This window comes from Manis pentadactyla, chromosome 11 (assembly GCF_030020395.1).
Source record: "Manis pentadactyla isolate mManPen7 chromosome 11, mManPen7.hap1, whole genome shotgun sequence".
Lineage (NCBI taxonomy): Eukaryota > Metazoa > Chordata > Mammalia > Pholidota > Manidae > Manis > Manis pentadactyla.
Genome location: NC_080029.1, coordinates 23886991 through 23905579, shown reverse-complemented (window position 1 = coordinate 23905579; position 18589 = coordinate 23886991). Strand labels below are relative to the sequence as shown.

The following is an 18589-nucleotide window of genomic DNA, read 5'->3' as shown; positions in this document are numbered from 1 at the left end:
TCAGCATGTGGCCAGCCCTCCAGCATAGGTTGCTGCCATTCCTATGAAACAGTACCGTTCTATGGCCAGTGAAAAGCGACCTGTTAGGGAGGGAACTGACCACTTGGAGTAACTGAGCCCAAGGAACCACTTAGAACCCTAGGAGAAGGAACTTGATCTCCAGGAACACTCAACTGTCCTCAGATTCACCTCCCTTAGTACAGCTTGCAGGATGATGAGTTCTGACTATCCTGTGAGGTGCTCCTTCACCTCTCCAGCCATGGGGGTGCTGAGTCCCAGCTGTATCTGAAAAAGCACCTGCATCTGCATAGTTCATGCCATATTCAACAGGGGCAGGGAAATGAAATGCATCTGTCACAGATCTGCAGAAAACAGTCACCATAGACACTTCCTCAACCATCCAGAGAGTTAAAGGGTTGGATAACATTATTTTTCCCCTTCAAAACAAATATCAAAACTTAAAAAAAAAGAATTCCTTTTTTGCATTTAAACACATATGTTTGTTTACCATTCTATTGCAAAATATTGAGAATGCTCTGACCTCTCTGTGGATGGATGTATACATGCCTCCCCAAATATGATTTATGTCAACATCAGATAAAAGTCATCCATGTATTTCAGATGAGATGGAAAAGGATGCAGTTTGCCAAGCAGGGATGGCATCAAGGAATGTGTTTATAGGTCTTCAGAGGGCTGTCCTCTCCCCCTACCTCTCCCCCCACCCAGGGCCTTGAGTGGGAGTGAGACCTTTGCCGGCTGGTTTTGGCCCAGCTGAGTTACTAACATGAGGAGCTTCTCTTTCAGAGATTACCTGGGGTTCATACCCACTTGGAATACCTGTCAGGGCTCGTGGAGAGGCATTTTATGTATCACATGCTATTGCAAGCCATAGCTGCTTCTTTCTTGTCCTCTTTACTTTCCCTCACCAGCCTGGTTCTCAAATTTATTAACAGTCTTTTCATGCCTTCTGCAGCCATCAGGAGGAGAAATGAAGATGGCCGGGAGAATCTAACCTTCTTGTGCTTGTCCTCCTCACTGTCTTGGTTTGTCTTTTGTCTTTTCTTTCTTACAGTTTTTGTGTTGCTGCTCTGCATTAGGCAAGAGTTTCTTTTCCCTTCCTCATTCCTCCTCTACTGCTTTCAATTGTTTTGATGCCTTTGTTTTTCCCTGGACTTGAGCACAGTGGGAAAGGTCAGCTGTCAGAAGAGGGCTGTACACCACTGATAAGGCCGTCAGGAGATTGCACTGGAGTCATCAAGCACATTCCCTCCCTGAAGTCCTAGAGTTTCCTCTGCCACAGGGGGAAGAGAACAAGGAGCTCAAAGAGCAGAAAAAGGCAGCCCCCCTCAGTGAGTGGCTTAGCCTTGCGAGCACTGAGCAGCACACTGCTAACCCAGAGCCCCTCTCCAGGGGCAGATGCTGCCCAGTGCCACTCTGGTGAGTCTGAGACATTGACATAAGTGTGCAGGTGAATGAGACACACATGCAGGAGGCCTTGGAAAAAGGACTCAAATGGCAGTTAGGCAACTGGCATTCTGGAGATGAAACTTTTGAAACTTGTCCCTTCAGTTATTAGGTTCATGTGTCCACCCCATAGTTATTACGCAACTGATTCATTTACATAAAAATAAGAAAGCCTGGGTTCTGGTCTTGGCTCTAGTGCTGATTCCTTTGGATAAACACCAAACTATGGTAGGCTTATGGGAAGTAGAAAGTGAGAGTTTAAAAGTGCTTTCCAGCACTAATAGCTAGATTTCAACTACCCAACTCTGTCTGCAAAGTAGAAGTGAGGAACTTATCTGTTCTTGGATGTGCATGTGAAAACAAGTTAATTCCTTTCTCTCTAAGTGCTTGAAGTAAACCCAAAGTCAGAGTTCTTGGAACTTATCCATATATCCTGTCCATCAGGAATTCATGATGGGATTCTGAAGGGCTTTTAAAGAAATAGTGGACATCTTCTGGAATGGAATAAAAAAAAAGATAATTACGTGGATAGTAACACCATAGAGTTGTGTAATTCTTCCTGTGCTTTTAAAGTGCATTCACACTTTTGTAATGACCTGCTTTAAGGATATTTTCTGTTTTAGTCTAACCTGAGAAATGCAATGTGCTAAAATCTGATGAAACTCTTCTGTGTTCACTATCAACCTACTACATGACAAATGTTCTCAATTACATTTGTTGAATGAATGAATGAGTGATCGAATGAGTAACTTAAGCCTTAAAAGAACACACAGTCAACTGCATCTATTTGGCTCTTACTGGTACTAAGTACGGTAATGGTGGGATACAGTGAGGAGCTGTGGTAAATAATGGCAGCTGCGAAGGGTGTGCAGTAAGGTTATATTGGTAGCTGTGTTGTCTTGCCATAGAAAAGGGAACCAAAAGGATAATGCCTAGAGCACAGCCAGCTTGAGATAGTCATCAAAGAGGCTGTCTGTCTCTGTCCAGACTAGCAACCACAGAGCCCCCGTAAGGTCACACAGTGGTCATTGTGCTTCTGATTCCAGGCAGCGCCTTTTATAGGAAACCTAACTCGTACTGCAGTAAAAGCAGCCATGTGCTTGAAGGCAGACCCAAGTCCAGCCTCGCTCTAAACTCCTCATTGTCCTAGGTTTTCTAATTGGATAGTCTTGAACCCCTGAATCTCAGCTTCTCCCTTTGAAAGCTTCGGAAGACAATACCTCCATAGGTTGTTGTGAAGATGAGATGCCATCTTACTCACATACTGCTAAACCAGAGCTGAAGCCCTGACAAGCAGTGAGCTTCAGGCGAGGTAGCCGGCACCCTCACCATGGGCTCCACCCTGGGGACTGTGGGCATTTCCTGGCACATAGAACAGCGAGGATAATGCCTGCTCCCTAAGGTCATTGTAGGATCAAAAAGACAGTAATTGTAAAGATCCTCTACTATGGGCCAGGCACATAGTAGAGGAACTGTAAGTACCTGTCCCTTTCCTTTTCCTTTTTTTTATGATGTCTTCTTTTGTTTCTACTTCAGTTGAGGGCAGCAGGGCACTACTGCTCTTTTGTGAAGTGGCCCAGTATCATTGAGAGGTGTTTCAAAGGCCCCAGAAGATGGGTGGCCTTAGCTGGTGAATGGGGTATGGGTGGTGGGATAGCAGCGAGGGGAAGGAAGAATGAGAAGCAGTCAGGGACAAAAGACAGAGCCTTTTCTGGCGAGCCTGAGTGCACATGAGGAGTTGCTTCTGAAGCTTCTGCAAGGTTCCTCCCTGTTCCTGCAGTTTTCCTAGTAGTTCCCAGAGGAACACTACCATTGGCATAAATTGTTCCATACACCCTAATTAGTCACTTATGATGGAGAAAACAGTTATGATCCCAAATTCCAACAGTTGGAAAGCAAAAGCTGTTTATTCATGGTGGTGTACAGTGTTAATTGATGATGAGCTAGAAATTCCAAAGAGCCTTCTGAATCTTCAAAGGGAGTCCAGGTTATTCTTAGGATGGGTTTAGTTTAAAGTTCATAAAAAAGTGATATACCGCAGCAATGAATACATTACTTATATGGTCTGTGTGATTATTTGTTATTCAAAAACTAGAATGTCAAGTTTGAAATGGTCAGAAATCACAGCTAACAAAAGCATCCCATTTAGTCGCACCCTTTTCTTTGTTAATGATTCTAAGTGATTTAAAATTTATTTCAGCTGCTTAAAGTTTTTATCTTCATGTGCAGAGTGACCCATGTAGAATTTACATGGGGAGTGTAAATGTAGAATTTACATGGGGAACACCCATGTACAGTGACCAACCATCTTGGTGGTCCAGAGATCGTCCCTGTTTTAGCACAGGAAGTCCCATGTCCTGGTAAACTTCTCAATCCCAGGCAAATTGGGGTGGTTACTCGGTCTGAGGCACCTGGTAAACCCCTTTTCAGGAGAGCACCATGTTTTGACCAACATCTGACTGACAACACACAAAGAAGATTCTCTTGCTCAGTGGCTCTTCAAACTTCTGGATTTTGTTGACAAGTAAAACTTTTACAGGAAAGGGAAGAAGCAAAGTAGGGTTGACTATGTTTTATTTTGCTAAATAATGGCATTAACAAATTTCATCTACCACCGCCATTGTTTTGTAAAAGATAGGAAATTACAAAACCAAAAAAGCAGAAAGGAGCAGAATGAAAGGTTCCTGTCCCCAGTGCCAAGCAGTGTCTGGCATTGAGTAGGTCCTACAGAAATACTTGTTGCATGAATGAATATTGCCTATGTTTAGCTCTTGTTAAAAAGTATACTACATTGTCCATATTTTCCTCCTTGTTCCATGGATTGGTGAAAACTTGACCTGAGACCATTGTTTGGGAGCCAGTGGCTGAATCCAAGTCTGTAAGCTATAGGGTTTTTTTATGGTAATGTTTCATTGTAAATTATGATTATGGCATTCTGAGGTCTGTCTTAGTCACACGTCCATTAGTTTGTGTGGTCAGTCTCTCATGATATGGTCCTTCTGAAAAGAGATAAGACTAGGTATCCGGGCCTTAAATCAGAGAGCAAGATTCAGTCAACTTCCTCTTAGACTTCAATTGCCACCGTATTGAGATACATCTTTGTTGAGGTCACCATGGGAATTTCACTATATCTGGCAGGTATGAGCCACCAGTCTTCCTTGCTTTTTGTCTTGGACAGTGTTTCTGTGTGCCTTAAGTCTCCTTCTCTTTCTTTGTTCTGATTCATTCACCTACAAAGTGTGGTCAGAAAACTTGATCAGCTGGTGATATATGCATGTATCACAATTTTAAGTCTGGGATCTTCTGTACAACATCTTCATCCCATCATTGGGATATCCAAATCATTCATTATTTTATCATAACCTATGGATAAAAAATTGCCCTTGATTTACTTAGTGTCTCTGGAGAGGGTTGAGATTTTGGTAGGAACTGTAAATATCCATCATAAATGGCTATACAAACCACAGAACGAATCCAATTTTATTCTCTATTTCAGTCTTATAATCCCGGTTTTGTGCATTCTTTTTAATTACAAGTCAACTAACTAACTCCTTCTGCAAGCCTGAGCATATTTCTGACTGTAACCTGTGCTGCCGTAACCTAGAGTCCAGCTGTTTGGCCCTGGAGCTTCAGTGAGCTTGCTGGGGACGCAGCATCTGTAAATGGTTTGTGATCATTCTGACTCAGAAGAAGGTCAGACACTTTAGATTCTGTGCATCAAAAGTGGACTTCCTTATTTATGCCCTCATAATTAAGTGATTTTTGTTTTTTAGCATTTATGTACTTCTAGTGTTGAAGATGTACAGAATCCCCACAATTTTCCCTGTCATTCTTATGATCTTTATTTATATTCCAAAGTATGCGGTTAATACATCTAAGTTGTTTGTTGAAAATCTAGCCTTGTTGGGCAGATAGAGAAGTTCCTGTAAAAGCTTCAGAAGGATGCTTTACAAAATTAGGTAATCTTTGGGAAAGTGGTTTGGAAAATATGCCATGTTCTGCAAGTATTTTTTTTTTTTTTAAAGAAATGAATAGCTTATCTCCCATGGCAATACTATCGCCTGTGCAAAAGATTCCCAGTCCTCAGTGGGAGGTAGAATCATCTAGTGGAAAGCATATAGTGTTTGGAAGTTGACCTTGGTTTGTATTTTGTATCTGCTTTTTACTACCTGTGATGTTGTGTAAGTACAGTTGACCCTTGAACATCATGGGTTTGAACTGTGCAGGTCCTGTTATATGTGGAGTGTTTTCAATAAATATATTTGAAATTGTTTTTGAGATTGTGACAATTTGAAAAAAGCATTTTCTTTTCTCTATTTCTTTATTGTAAGGATAGAGTATATAATACATATAACATACAAAATATGTGTTAATCAACTTTTTATGTTACCCATAAGGCTTCTAGTCACCCCTGGTGAAACACAGTTTTACCATCTGTAAACTGGGGTTTGTAAAACTTTATTTCACAGAGCTTTTGTGAGAGTTAAATAAGAAACACACTAAGTATTCCAATAAAAAAGCTCTCCTTTCAGATGATACATGAATACACAAATCTGTTATCTCTATTAATAAAACATTAGTTCTCATGGTACTGTTTTGAACTCTTGTAACTTAAGTCACCAAAACAGGTCTTGGGTTAATTTTTTTCAAATACTGTGTATATAGTATTTGTTATACTGGATTCTATATCAAAGCCTGGAGTATAATATAGTTTTAATAAATGTTCCTTATTACATAAGGAACATTTATATTATATATATATTTAATAACATTATATATTATTTAATAAATGTTCCTTATTACATAAACTGTCCTTATTACAACCCTGGCAAAAAAAAATCTTCTACCTTTAAAAAAGACTGTTAATTCTGAGATGAAGAAATGATGAAAATGAAATAAACCCTTTATTCTAGTTGTATGTGCATTATTAGTATTATAATTGAATTTGCTTATCACTGAAGATTTTCTCCTTTATTTAGGCTTCTTAAATCAGGCTACTGATTTTTAAGTCTGCCTCTTTTAGAAAACTCTTCCTGCTCATCCCCTTCCAACATACCCTATCTTCCTCCATTGCTTCATTCAGATTCTTTTATTTGGTTACTTAAGACCCTGTGCATTATAAGTCCCTTTTTGAAAGCGTTGGGACAAGGCAGTTTTTATTTTTATCAGTATCAGCATCAGCCCCCAACTCTCTCCTTGCTGCTATGTTTATTTCCTTGGGAGGAAAAGGAAATGCACACCAAGTGGTAAAAGAAGAGACAGTGCAGGTTTCTAGGATTTGTACCTGCACATTGGCAAAGTTCCCCAGTTTGTCTCTGAACAGGCCTTTAATCACCTGGGCCTGAGTGTTCAGCACTGAAAGCTTTAAGAGTACTGCAGAAATGGTAGATTAGCCACATTTAACAAAATAGAAAGTTTTCATTGTGTCATATAAAGCCTTATTGATTTTGCCCAGGCATTGACTCTGGGGCCTTTTAACAAGCCACTCTGTCTAGACTTGCAGGCTGGAGCCCACAGTGCTAACAAAGGAGGAACTGGGCTGCCTGCTGTGGGGGGAGACCAAAGGGATGGGCACAGACTCAGGTTTCTCAGTGGGAATTTTCTTACGGGCTAGGCTGATTGTATTCTGAGATGGAAAAAGGATTGGGAGGCTTGTGTAGATGGACTGGTGGCATACCCCAGCCTCCAGGCATGTTTGACTCAGCATTTGCTGTGGAGCTGGCACATGGTAACAAATGAAGGTGTCTTTTCTCTCCCTCAGTTTCCATCAACATTTCCTCCCTCGGCCCTTAGTAAGCCAGAATGAACTCTGTGATGCCATGCCCAGCACTGAGCGGGGGCTTTCCCAGAGCGGGGAACAACAGGGACGGGCCAGGAAGAGGAACTGGTGACTTTGGAGTCACAGTGACCAATCCAACTGCTTTTCAATTCAGTTCTGCAAGTCGTCTTTAACATTCTAGGGTACATGGGAGATTTTGAAAAGGTATGAAGAATTGGTGTTCAAAGGGTATGGTTGAGGAGTTGGCATCTACATAAAAAACACCACAGAAGTATTCAGGCAATTAGGTGTTTTATCAGAATCACCTGCAGGGATTTAACTTGTGGAAAGTATGAAATATTTAAAACAAAAAAGTATAGACCCTATAGTAGAGGATATTATAAACATTGGCTTAGCTATTGCCCAGACTGAGTAAGTCTCAGTGTTTTGCCTTTTTGCTCTATATCCTTTTACAAAGATTTATTCTTGTTAGACTACCTCCCTGGTTCCACTTCTCTCCCACCCTGGAAGTAAACACTACCTAAAATTGATGGGTGGATTGCTTCTATGTCTTCTGCTCTTGTTACGTATAAATAGAGCTGTAATATATAATGTTTAGTTACCATTTTTGTGTGTGTGTGTGTGTGTGTGTATGTTTCTATAAGTTAATGGAGGTAAAACTTATTGGCCACCCACAATTCATAGTCATTTTTCTCTGTATATTTTGGGCTGAATGAAGGAAATATCTGGTAAAAATCCTTAACACCTCATTCTTCCCTTTTGATCACCCAAATGAAGCTCGGAGTCTCTAGCTCTCCTTTCCTCTTTTAGGACCAGGTACCAGGAATATCTGTAGGAAGTTTCACATAATACCAAATTGTCTCATTTTCTTTGGATACGTAAAGGTGGACAGTTCAGCAAAGTAATTTTGATAGAGACTTACTGAGGCAGGCAGTAGATTAGATCATCTTCCAAGGTTTTTTCTGACACTCGGGGGATGATTTGTTATGGAGGATTCTTCACTTTCATCTTAGATGAAAGAGATTTGACAGAAATAAATATTTTAGAAGTTCATACGGGTTTAAAATCCATATTTATTGCTTCTATGTATCTTAATACCTGTATGAGTTTTTCCAAATTATTTCATGCCTTTTATATTCCTTTCTGAGCAGTATGTGTGGATACAATAAGTATCTAAAATTTAGGTAGCAGTTAGGGTCTGTGTGTGCACCACTATAAAAAACAAACATTTCATATGACCTACTTTCTGCTCTAGAATCACTGTGGATATTTTTCATTATTTAATTTTGTTTGTATCCAAACTACAGTCCTCCATACTCTCCTCTCCAGCTCTTTTTCCCTAGTAATTTTTTGTTGTTGTTCTCACCAAGTCCATAGAATATAGTTTCACTAGAGGCATTGATATTCGTGCACAATTGCCTTAGTTACTGTGTAACTTCGATAAAAGGAGCAGGATAACAAACAAACAAACATTCAGATTATACTTTTGTATTGGGCTGGGGTAAAAGGATATGTAGGTTTGTGGACATGTACATTTTCTGTAATTTTTCTTTTATTCAAAAAACCCAAAACTCAACCTAAAACTTACCTTCAGGAAAGTGACCCAGGTTAAGTTCTTCACCATTATAATCACCCATCTCCTCAGTATAACTTCAAAAAATGTGTCTCAGTAAACCACAGTGGCACAGAGCTGGCTTTGAAATTATTGCTGTAATTGATATATTTACTTGTCGCTGACTTCATGTAGTTCCAGATGTGTCTGTTATCTTCCTAGTCTGAGTGAGAACAATTCAAGACTGGTTGTCTGAGCTGACAGCCATAACATTCCAAATCATCTGAGGAACAGGCACAAGAGTCAAATTGGTAGGCAGGTCAAGGAACTAAACATCAGTTTCCTTACTGGTGGGGCTGAGTTAGAGAATGTGACTTTGGTGTGCAGTCGGATTAGGTTTCCTTGTAATTTCCCCCCCTGAATTAACTCAGCCACTCAGCTGTAGGCGAAGAGGTAGAAAACCACAGAGCTTTTTCTGCAGGGGCAGAGTTTACTGCATGGGGGAATTCTGGAGGAGAACTAGTTGTTGTAGGAAAGGTGGATCTGAGGGAGAGAGACAGACAGTCACGCAGCAATATGACCACCTAGTTAAGAAATGTGGGCTACTCCTCTCCTCGGATGAAAGGAAGGAGTAAAGGAGAGAAGGTCGAAGTGTTACTCCAAAGCTATTCTATTCTGGAGAATGGGGATGAAATGTCCTCATGGAGTCATGGGGACAGGGAAATGGAGTTCCCTTTACAAGACAGAGTGCACTGTTTCTTTGTGTTCATTGTGTGTTTGACTGATGGACTACAGTTAAACTGGGAAGCCGGTAGTGAAAGAAGTGTGATTATATTTGAGTCATATGTAGCTGGTGGTTAAGAGAAAATAAAATGTATAGCTTATTACGTAAATATTACAAGTGGACACGCAGGCAAATGCAGTCCAGTTGCCTCAGGCTGTGGTTTCTTAGTGATACCATTCTTTGCTGGAAATGTGTCCTGGATCCTTCTTCATCTCACTAGCTGTTTGCTTACCCACTGATACAACACAAGTACAACTGTGCCACTCATAAGCCAAAGTTTCCTGTGTAAGCTCTCCGTCCCCAGTGCCTCAGAGATCTGGCAGACAAGGCTCCGGCCTCATCTTGAGCCTGCACACATGCCTGGTTGTTTAGCTGCAATGAACTTCTTAACATTCACTGAGGACCCCTGCTCTTCTAAAAACCATACCAGTCAATATGCTGTTTCTTCTAACTAAAACTTCATCCCCCCCTTAGTTTGGTGGACTCTTACTTGAACTTCAAGATGCAGCTTAAGTTTCACCTGCTGTATGGTGCCTCCAGAGTCAGTTATCCCTTCCTCTGTGTGCCTATATCACCTAGTGAGCATCCTCTGTACTGAACTATAATTTCTTGCATATGTGTGCATTCTCACCACTGTCACCACCACCACCAACAACCAGCAAACATGGCTATAGTTGAGAACTGAGCCAGGGACTTAATCTGATTCATATCTCAGGACAACTTTATAGACTATGTCCAATAGCTATTCCCATTCTGTAGATCAGGAAACTAAGGGTTAGAGAAGTGATAAACTAAGGTTCCATTGAGTTGAGCTCCAGAGCTGACTGTCAAATCCATGTCTGTCCAATTCAAAGCCTTTACATGACATTTCATGTCCTCAAGTCCACAGTCCCACTACCCTGTGAGTACACATCAGGAACTGGCACTGAGTAGGCATTCAAATTTTTTTTTTTTAGCTCTGCAGTTCATCTTCTTCAGTAAAGTGTCAGCTAATTATTCCAATTCCCAGGGTTGTCTTACGGCTTAAGTGCATCCAGTGCTAGGCACATCACTTGGTGCATAGTAGGCACCTGCTAATACTTACTCCTTAAGTAAATGACAAAAAATTTAGCTTCTACTGTGATGCAGCTGACAGCAGTGCAGCCTTCAGGATGCCTTTAGCTTTCTAGGGATTTCAGTGAAGCATGATTTTCCAGGCCATTCTTTTGTGGACTGAGGCAGCTTCTCTTGCCAGGATACCGACTGTTTATTTTCCAAGTGACAACTTGATTTACTGTTTTCCTTCTCATCACTTTCAAGAAGCATCTGCAGGCTAGAGAGTGACCCAGGCAGCATGGAAAAGTCCATTTATTCCTCTGCTGCATCTTTCCTACAGAGAGTGTGAGGATAAGCATTGGGGACAGCCTCAGGAGGTCAGATTTCCTATATGTTTTGTAGTGTAGGATTGCTCATAGTGACACAATTTGCTGTCTGCTGATACACTCTGCTTTTAAAATACTTGTATGATGGGATGTGGTAGGTAAAGGATTGATTATCTGTCCTCCGGGGATGGCTCTGCAGTTTGATATATTCAAATGCTTTGCTTGGCCCTAAAATATTGTAAGGGAGATGGGACAGGAATAACCAGGAATGGAGTCACTTTTGCTATCCTTTGCCTTTTTTACTCAATCATGGTGTTCCCCATTTCTAGCTGGAAAATTCATTAGGTGATGTACAATAGAATTAGCCTTTATAAAAGGATTTCTGCTTTGCTTCATTTTTGCAAATATGACCATCTCACAGCCCAACAGCTAACTTGGGTGTCTACCTACAGCTCGGAAGAGGCCCTTACAGGTGAGGGTTCTTGTTCTGGAGGTTGGATTCTTAGCAGGTTGCATGGAAAGGAAATAGAATTGTGTATGAACAAACTCACATATTCCTTAACTTATTCCTTTAATGGCAAACTACCCAGGTTGCTATTTTAGTTCAAGGCACCTTTCAGAATTGAGTGGATATGCAGCCCCACTTAGGAATGAGCAGAACCATTGGGGAATTGTGGACTTCTCTAAAAGTTTATTTCTGCTTTGCGTGCTCCCTGCCTGGGGCCGAGTGCTCCTTTTGTCACCATCAGAGCTTCTTTGTATGGGAAGCGGTGGCCAGAAGAATTGGGAGATGTGTCAGTTCACAGCTCAGGAACCTGCAACCTCTCAGTGCAGCTGCATGGATGGAGGAGGGACAATGCTGTGCCTGCTGAGTTTGTGGATCAGAGCAGAGGGGTCGGCAGGCTGGCCCCAGGACCACAGGCTGTCCCTTTGTCTGGCGGGGTGGGCGACCCGCAGCAGTTTCTGTGATTTGGTGCCTGATTGGCTCCCGGGTGGCCAGGCCAGGATGGCCAGCCGGGCTTATCTTTGTATCAGTGCAGCGCTGCTGCCCAGGGGCCAGCTGAAGGACAAAGGAGTCAAAGATGAGAACGGCGTGGCCCATGTGTGTGAGGTGCGTCCTCAGGAAGCTGGCTTCTGGAGCACAACAGGTGCTCTGGTCAGGCCTAGTGGTTACAGCCCCTCCAAGGGGGTTGGAGTTTTAATAGGCACTTTCAAGTGGTGGTTAAAAATCCCATTTCTAATGTCAGTGAAGAGCATGATCTTCTCTGTTTGACTTTTTCCAATGTGCTGCTAGAGCTTTGGAGTACAGCCAGCTCCACTCCCTGGTCTCCTGCCTGGGCTCTTGCTCCCTGAATGGACTCTTACCTGTCACTGTCAATGGCTTCTCCTTTTGACACATTGAACCGCAAGCAGTTGTAGGGCATCAGGTGGAGGATCCTAGGCACCTACTGCTCTGAGAATTTACATTCCTGACAAGGTGGTAGCATGGGGTGGTAGGAGAAGCAACAGAATGAGAGGCAGAGGGCTGAGGTGTTGGAACTGGCCTCAGTGCTGCCTAGTGCCCGGAGACTGGATCTAAACTCTGTGCCTCCACTCCTTACACTGGCATAATCATAGCAGAGGGGCCTCACAGAGTGCTGAGAGAATGCAGTTAACGATTCAGAAAGCATTTGGAAGTATATGATATTTTAAAAACTGTGCACCATCTGTTTGCAAATGAACCTAGAATCCTTTATCCATTCCTGACATGTCCTCAGTTGAGTCCCTCCGGCCCTTGCTTTTCCAGGGCTACCTTTGGATGGTAACTATCCAGACTTTGGCTGCCTCCTCTGGTCTCTGGTTTGCGGTTCTCTCTCCTCTTAGTTCCTTAGTTTGTCTCTTCTACGAACCTTATGCTTCTGTTCTTGCCCAGTGAAATGCAAACCTCACTCAGGAACTGTATCAACCTCCAGGTTGAACCCATCCTCGGGACCCCCCTGGGAAAAGAGTTCAAATGTGTGACCTTTTAACTGGGCTCCCTGCCTTCAGTTCTTTCTTATTTCCAGTTCACTCTCAATCCAACATAAACTGGGTTGTATTATCTTTTTTTAAATACGATATTTTAAAAATACAAATCAGAATCTCCTTCTTCTTGGTAATATTGTACCATGGTTCCTTGTAATCTTCAGAATGAAGTTCAGATTTCTGCATCTCAAAGCCTAAGGCACCAAGCTATGTGGAGCCACAGGCCTAATTAAACAGTGATATGTATTTCTCCACACTTCTTAGTTGCATAGTAAAAAATTATTGCACTGAATATTTTAATGTTTTAGAATTTCTCAGAGAAATAGAGTTATAAATCACTCGATGATATTTGTTTTTTTTTGTGGAGAGAGACTGGAAAATAGTATTGAGTAAATGTTTGTCCATGCTGTGTATATATCAGTACTTGGATTAACAAGCCATTTGCAAGATCAGTACTTTATGTGTCTTATACATGCTGATTTAAAGTCTTGAGTTATTCCTATCTAGATGACATCTAGTGTTTAATCAATTGGACACTTACAAATAATGGGCAAGTGATTAGTTGTCATACAGAGTTGAGCTCTGCTTTTCATGCAGCGAGAATAACATTTTTATTTTAGCACTTGTGCAATTGGTTGTAAACTTTGGGGTGATATAATTTAAATGGATCTAAACAGTTCATTAGCAATGTCCGTGGCTGCATCTTGCCAAGCTGTAGCTTTATGCTAAGCTGTTGTGTACTGTATTATATAATCCTCTGCATGCATTTTCTCCACCTATTAGCTTGAATACATAGAAGGTGACTGCACTGTCTCTTCAACCTCCTTCTCAGTGTAAACACTAAGTATAGAACACACACATTTGGGGCAGTATTATGTTTTTCTAATGGAGAGTTGGGAGAATCGAATGAGCTAAGACGTGTGTTTGTCACTATTTAGTTTTGTACCTTTTAGTTATGTTCACTGTCAACGTAGTATGGTTTTCAAGGTAATAAGAAAGTGCTTGAGCATTAGCTACTGGAAGGAAATTAAGACAGATTGGGGTCTTAGGGGAAAAATGTCCATTTTGCAAGTATTACACAGAAATGATTTTTCCAAGGTCCTTACCCTTTCTCCTTCCAAGCCCCTGATTTGCTCTTTTAAAGACTGGGTCATGCACTGACAATGCCTCTCTTCCCCATAACAATCAGGAGAAAAGTATCCCATGAATTAAAAATGATATAATTTTGCTCATCTAGAGAATGATGCTGAAAGTAGCCTTCAGTTATCTATTACTTGTTGACATGTGGAAGAGATACCTAGCATCTGGGTAATGCTGCTCTTACAGCCTCCTCCAGCCCAGGAATGAGGTAAATTGGGAAAATTCAACATTGAAAGGAGAGATTGGGCAAGTTGTGAACTGTTGCAGGAGTTTTCATTAGACATTTGCAAAGGAACGAACTTGGCTACATATAATCTTTGTTGGTGACTTTGCGTGGAGATTAGCATGAATATGCATGTGATTTACATAGACTACTTCTCACATTGGTTTTATTTTTTGTTTATTTATTATGATATTTTCTTTTCTACAATGATGTCATTTTTCTTCTATGTCCTTCCACATAAAAAAGCTCCTTTGGTTTAAACACAACCGGATTCTAGGAGGGGAAGGAAAATATTTCTTTTGGTAAGCAGGGATAATTTACATAGATTTGGGGGTGGTGGTGATAAGTTTTTGGTTCAATTTATCCAAGTTTTGGGATGCTTATAAGTCAGTGAACTTATATGACTCTATGGAATCATTCATGTCTGCTGAGGAGCAGAATTAGAGTATGTGGCTTTTCCAGAGTGATGGGCAAAAGGAAATCTAATTGATATTTAGAGAACAGTCTAGAGGCACTGCAAGTCCAGAGTAGCACAAACTAACCATGTGGCCTTACCCAACCCTGCATCATATTCTAGATAGGCAATATTGTATCACTTTTTCCTAGCTGCCAGTTTGTTCCTTAATAAAATAAGGGTGATAAATCAGACAATCTCTAAAACCCCTATACCTCTGAAATTTATTATTTTGACAGATGCCTTGGTTTAGTTATATGAAAAATATTAAGTACCACAAAGCACATTAAATAATATGCTGGTGCCTTGGTGTTCTGTGTGAAGCCTTCCCCTTTGAAGGGTACTCAGTGGTTAGCTCAAGCTTCACGTTAGAGGCCCTCCTTTCCTTGCTCACTCATTTCAGTTCAGTGGGCACACAAGGTGTAACTTAGATGCTTAGGGAAGACACCATGAATCACCACGTGTGGGGCCAAGGGACAGGTGCCGTAGTTTGTCTCTGTGCACATTTACATCTGTAGACAAAGAGCTTAGTGGTGGTAACTGTATTTGATTTGCCATCTTCTGCTCTAGGTCAGGGTCACCTCTAGGTCTATGGAACAAGGGCTTGTCCAGTTGCATTTTAACAAAGCTGTTTCTTTAGAAATGAGAGGAGAGATCATGATAGGAGGGCACCTAGGGACTGCATGGATCTATTTCAAACAAATGGTGTGAAGTTTCTGCTCTATGATTTTATTCTTTTGGCTACTTTTGGTAAAATGCAGCAGGCATGGGCTATATACTGCATAGAACTTGCTACTTATGTATGTATGAGAGACATTGTGGTCATTTATAGGTGGACAGATTCCTTTTGATTATACTGGTATGTGTGTGTACAAACAAAAATAATGCAGGGAGACACATATCACTGAGGTCCTCTGGAACATACAGGGCAAACTTAATCTCTTTAATTCTCTGGAATATGAAATTAATGTTCATGTTTTAATGATGTCATAAGGCTGCAATTAATTTAATAGCATGTGATGGGTGGTCATTTCTCCACATTATAAGAGCGTCTCCTTTACCGCTCTTACCTCATGATGAGAAAATATTTACTTTATTTAAGTGACTTAACAAGGGCTATGATGGTTGAGAAGGGTTTGAGTTGAAGTGGAATTGGTTTTGGTTAATAAGGCTGATGTATAGTTCAAGAAGGGGAAATGGAATTTCTTCAACCTTATTTTGTAGCCCCCATTCCTTATAGGGAAACTGTATATCTAGATGTGTATCACTGTCCATTTCCTTTCATTAACGAGGTGCCTCTGATAGATTATGACCAACCTTGGTATGAAGTAGGCCACGTTTAAGTGAAGCTGCCTGGCAAAAGGACAGATGGAAGTCCACATACTGTGTGTTGAAATTTTAAGTCACCATCAACAAATAATTAAGTGTATTCTGTCCTCTTACCTGGACAAGTTTTTGTTTCTTTGTGACTACCTGGTAAGCCAAGTTCACATTTAGAATTTCTGGATTCCTCAGAGTTCTACATTGGGAAATACTAGTACGAGGAGAACCAGCCCCTCTGGTCTGCAGCCTGGGGCTTGTCCGCCTCCTCTTCCCACATTTAGCTCTCTGCTATATAACAAGGGTTCGTCTGAATGCACATGGCTACCCCAGCCCCCATGCCAAGCTCGGTCCAGATCGTTACACACAGTACCCCATGGCTGGCCCTCAGACCTTGAGTATGCACACCAATGGCATGATTTGCTGTCAAAATGGATCCAGGGAAGAAGACTGCACAAGCCCTGGAAACAGACTTGGCGCTCTTTGGATAGGGAAGTACAGTCTAGACTTGAAAGAGAATATGGGCTCCAGTGGAACACCATCTTGGCTCCATGCACCCCTAGTCCTGTTGGGGAGAGATGCTCCGTGGGATGGTCGGACCAGGGTCATCTAAAGCAGGAGGCTCTTAGAGTAAGGGTCCCTTTGCGTCTGAGGGAGGGATTCTTGTCAAAGCATATTCCCAAATTTCATTCCACTTCCTTGGCCTCATCTGCTGGATCACCTTTGCAGGCCCTATCTCCTGTTAATACACCCAGCCCCTTTCCATTAGGCTCAGGACTCTACTATGGAAACCAAAGTTAGCTAGGCTATTGATGGATGGAAACTGGAGCCACATCTTTCAGGCTAGTTGATTTTTAGTTTTTGGCCAATAGAAGGTATCCAGAACTAAAGAACCTTTTGTCAGAACAGTTAATTATCCATTTTAAACTACCTCTTTTACAGGCATTCAAGAGCCATCCTTGAAACAAAAGCAATATAAGCCTCCCTTTATCATTTGCTATGAAATTTCCTTTTAGGTTTTTCTCAGAGAAAATTTGAAGGCGAAGCAGCAAGCTCTCCTGTGCCGTCATGTTGGTCTTCTATCCTTGGGCGGTTATATAGCTTCTCTGCAGTTACCTTCTCTGCTGGTTTCCCTGCTACTTAGATTCAAGTGTTGTGGGGCACTTGGAGGGGGAGCTGTGCTGGCTGGTACCAGCCCACTGGCAGGAGCAGTGTCCTGGATGAGGCGGGTGTGTGTGTTCTTTTGGTATTTGTGTAGATCTGACTCATGTCAGTCAAGTGTTCACTGTTCCCCGCTTTGCTTTCCCTGCAGCGCGAGAGGAGAACGTGGCCACCTTCCGAGGCTCAGAGTACCTGTGCTATGACCTGTCTCAGAACCCCATCCAGAGCAGCAGCGATGAAATCACCCTCTCCTTTAAGACCTGGCAGCGGAATGGGCTCATTCTGCACACGGGCAAGTCGGCTGACTATGTCAACCTGGCTCTGAAGGATGGCGCAGTCTCCTTGGTCATTAACCTGGGGTCTGGGGCCTTTGAGGCCATTGTGGAGCCAGTGAATGGAAAATTCAACGACAACGCCTGGCATGATGTCAAAGTGACACGCAACCTCCGGCAGGTAATGGCTGAGGGGAGAGAGTGCCTGGAGGGTCGTCTTAGGTAGCTGGGGAGGAATTTTATGAAGCAGGTGATGGATGAGGTGGAAAGTTATGTAGATACAGTTTGGATTTATCAAAGTCTAGTCTTTGCTTTTCACAAGGAAAATTATTAAAATACGTCTCTCCTCATAGTTTAATTCTTCATTTGTGCTTGTTATTTAAGGAAAAATTCAGTTGTATGGATAATAAAAGTTATAAGTATTTGCATTCCTTTTATTCTGCTTTTCTTTCATTTTCATAATTATATTTGAATCTTGTATTGTTAAATTCAATTAGAGACAGTGTTTTGTTTGTGCAGCTTGGTAGATTTTCCTCATTCTTGGAATATATGTTTTTCTTTTTAATTAAGTTAGCCATTACCATGATGCCATCATTTTAATTCCTTCCAGCTTTTTTTCCTTGTTGTAATTTACTACCTCACCCTCACTTTAATTTTTTTCCATTGTTATGTTAACCTCTAGCCTTGGAATGAATTAGCTGGAATCTTTCTGAATTCCTCTGTTTCTCTGTTCCTGGGTGCGGCGGCCTACTTTATTGCCCCTGTCTCTACCTCCGAGACTCTTCAGTTGACTGGGAGGCGTGGAAAGTGGAAGGACCCAAATAAAAAGGTCAACTTTGGAGCAGCCTTCCCTGGTTCTGTCCGTGCTTGAGAACTCCCATCGCTTGCCGATGCTAAGCAGGCAACTCCGTCAGGTGACAACACTCACAGGCAGCCTTAGCCAAGTGCACTTGTTTTCCATTTCATAACTGACAACAATAACAATAATACCTTACTAGCCCACATGAGTAAAACAAAAATCAGTTCTTAACAAGGTCAAGGTCTGTGCTAAGACTGCCTTTCCCGGGTTATTGCT

General features: G+C 41.7%; 1 protein-coding gene across 12 annotated transcripts in view; it reads left to right on the top strand.

The window, feature by feature from the left end:
• The window catches only part of NRXN3 (neurexin 3), a 1462828-nt gene that overhangs the window by 347065 nt on the left and 1097174 nt on the right, over positions 1 to 18589 (top strand). For all 12 annotated transcript variants that reach the window (XR_008992434.1, XM_057488265.1, XM_057488259.1 and 9 more), the window contains exon 4: positions 17394 to 17695. Coding sequence is in view for 11 of the 12 variants with exons in the window: in XM_057488265.1 (XP_057344248.1) it covers positions 17394 to 17695 (302 nt within the window). In the remaining variant the exon portion in view is untranslated. The remainder of the gene's footprint in view (positions 1 to 17393; positions 17696 to 18589) is intronic.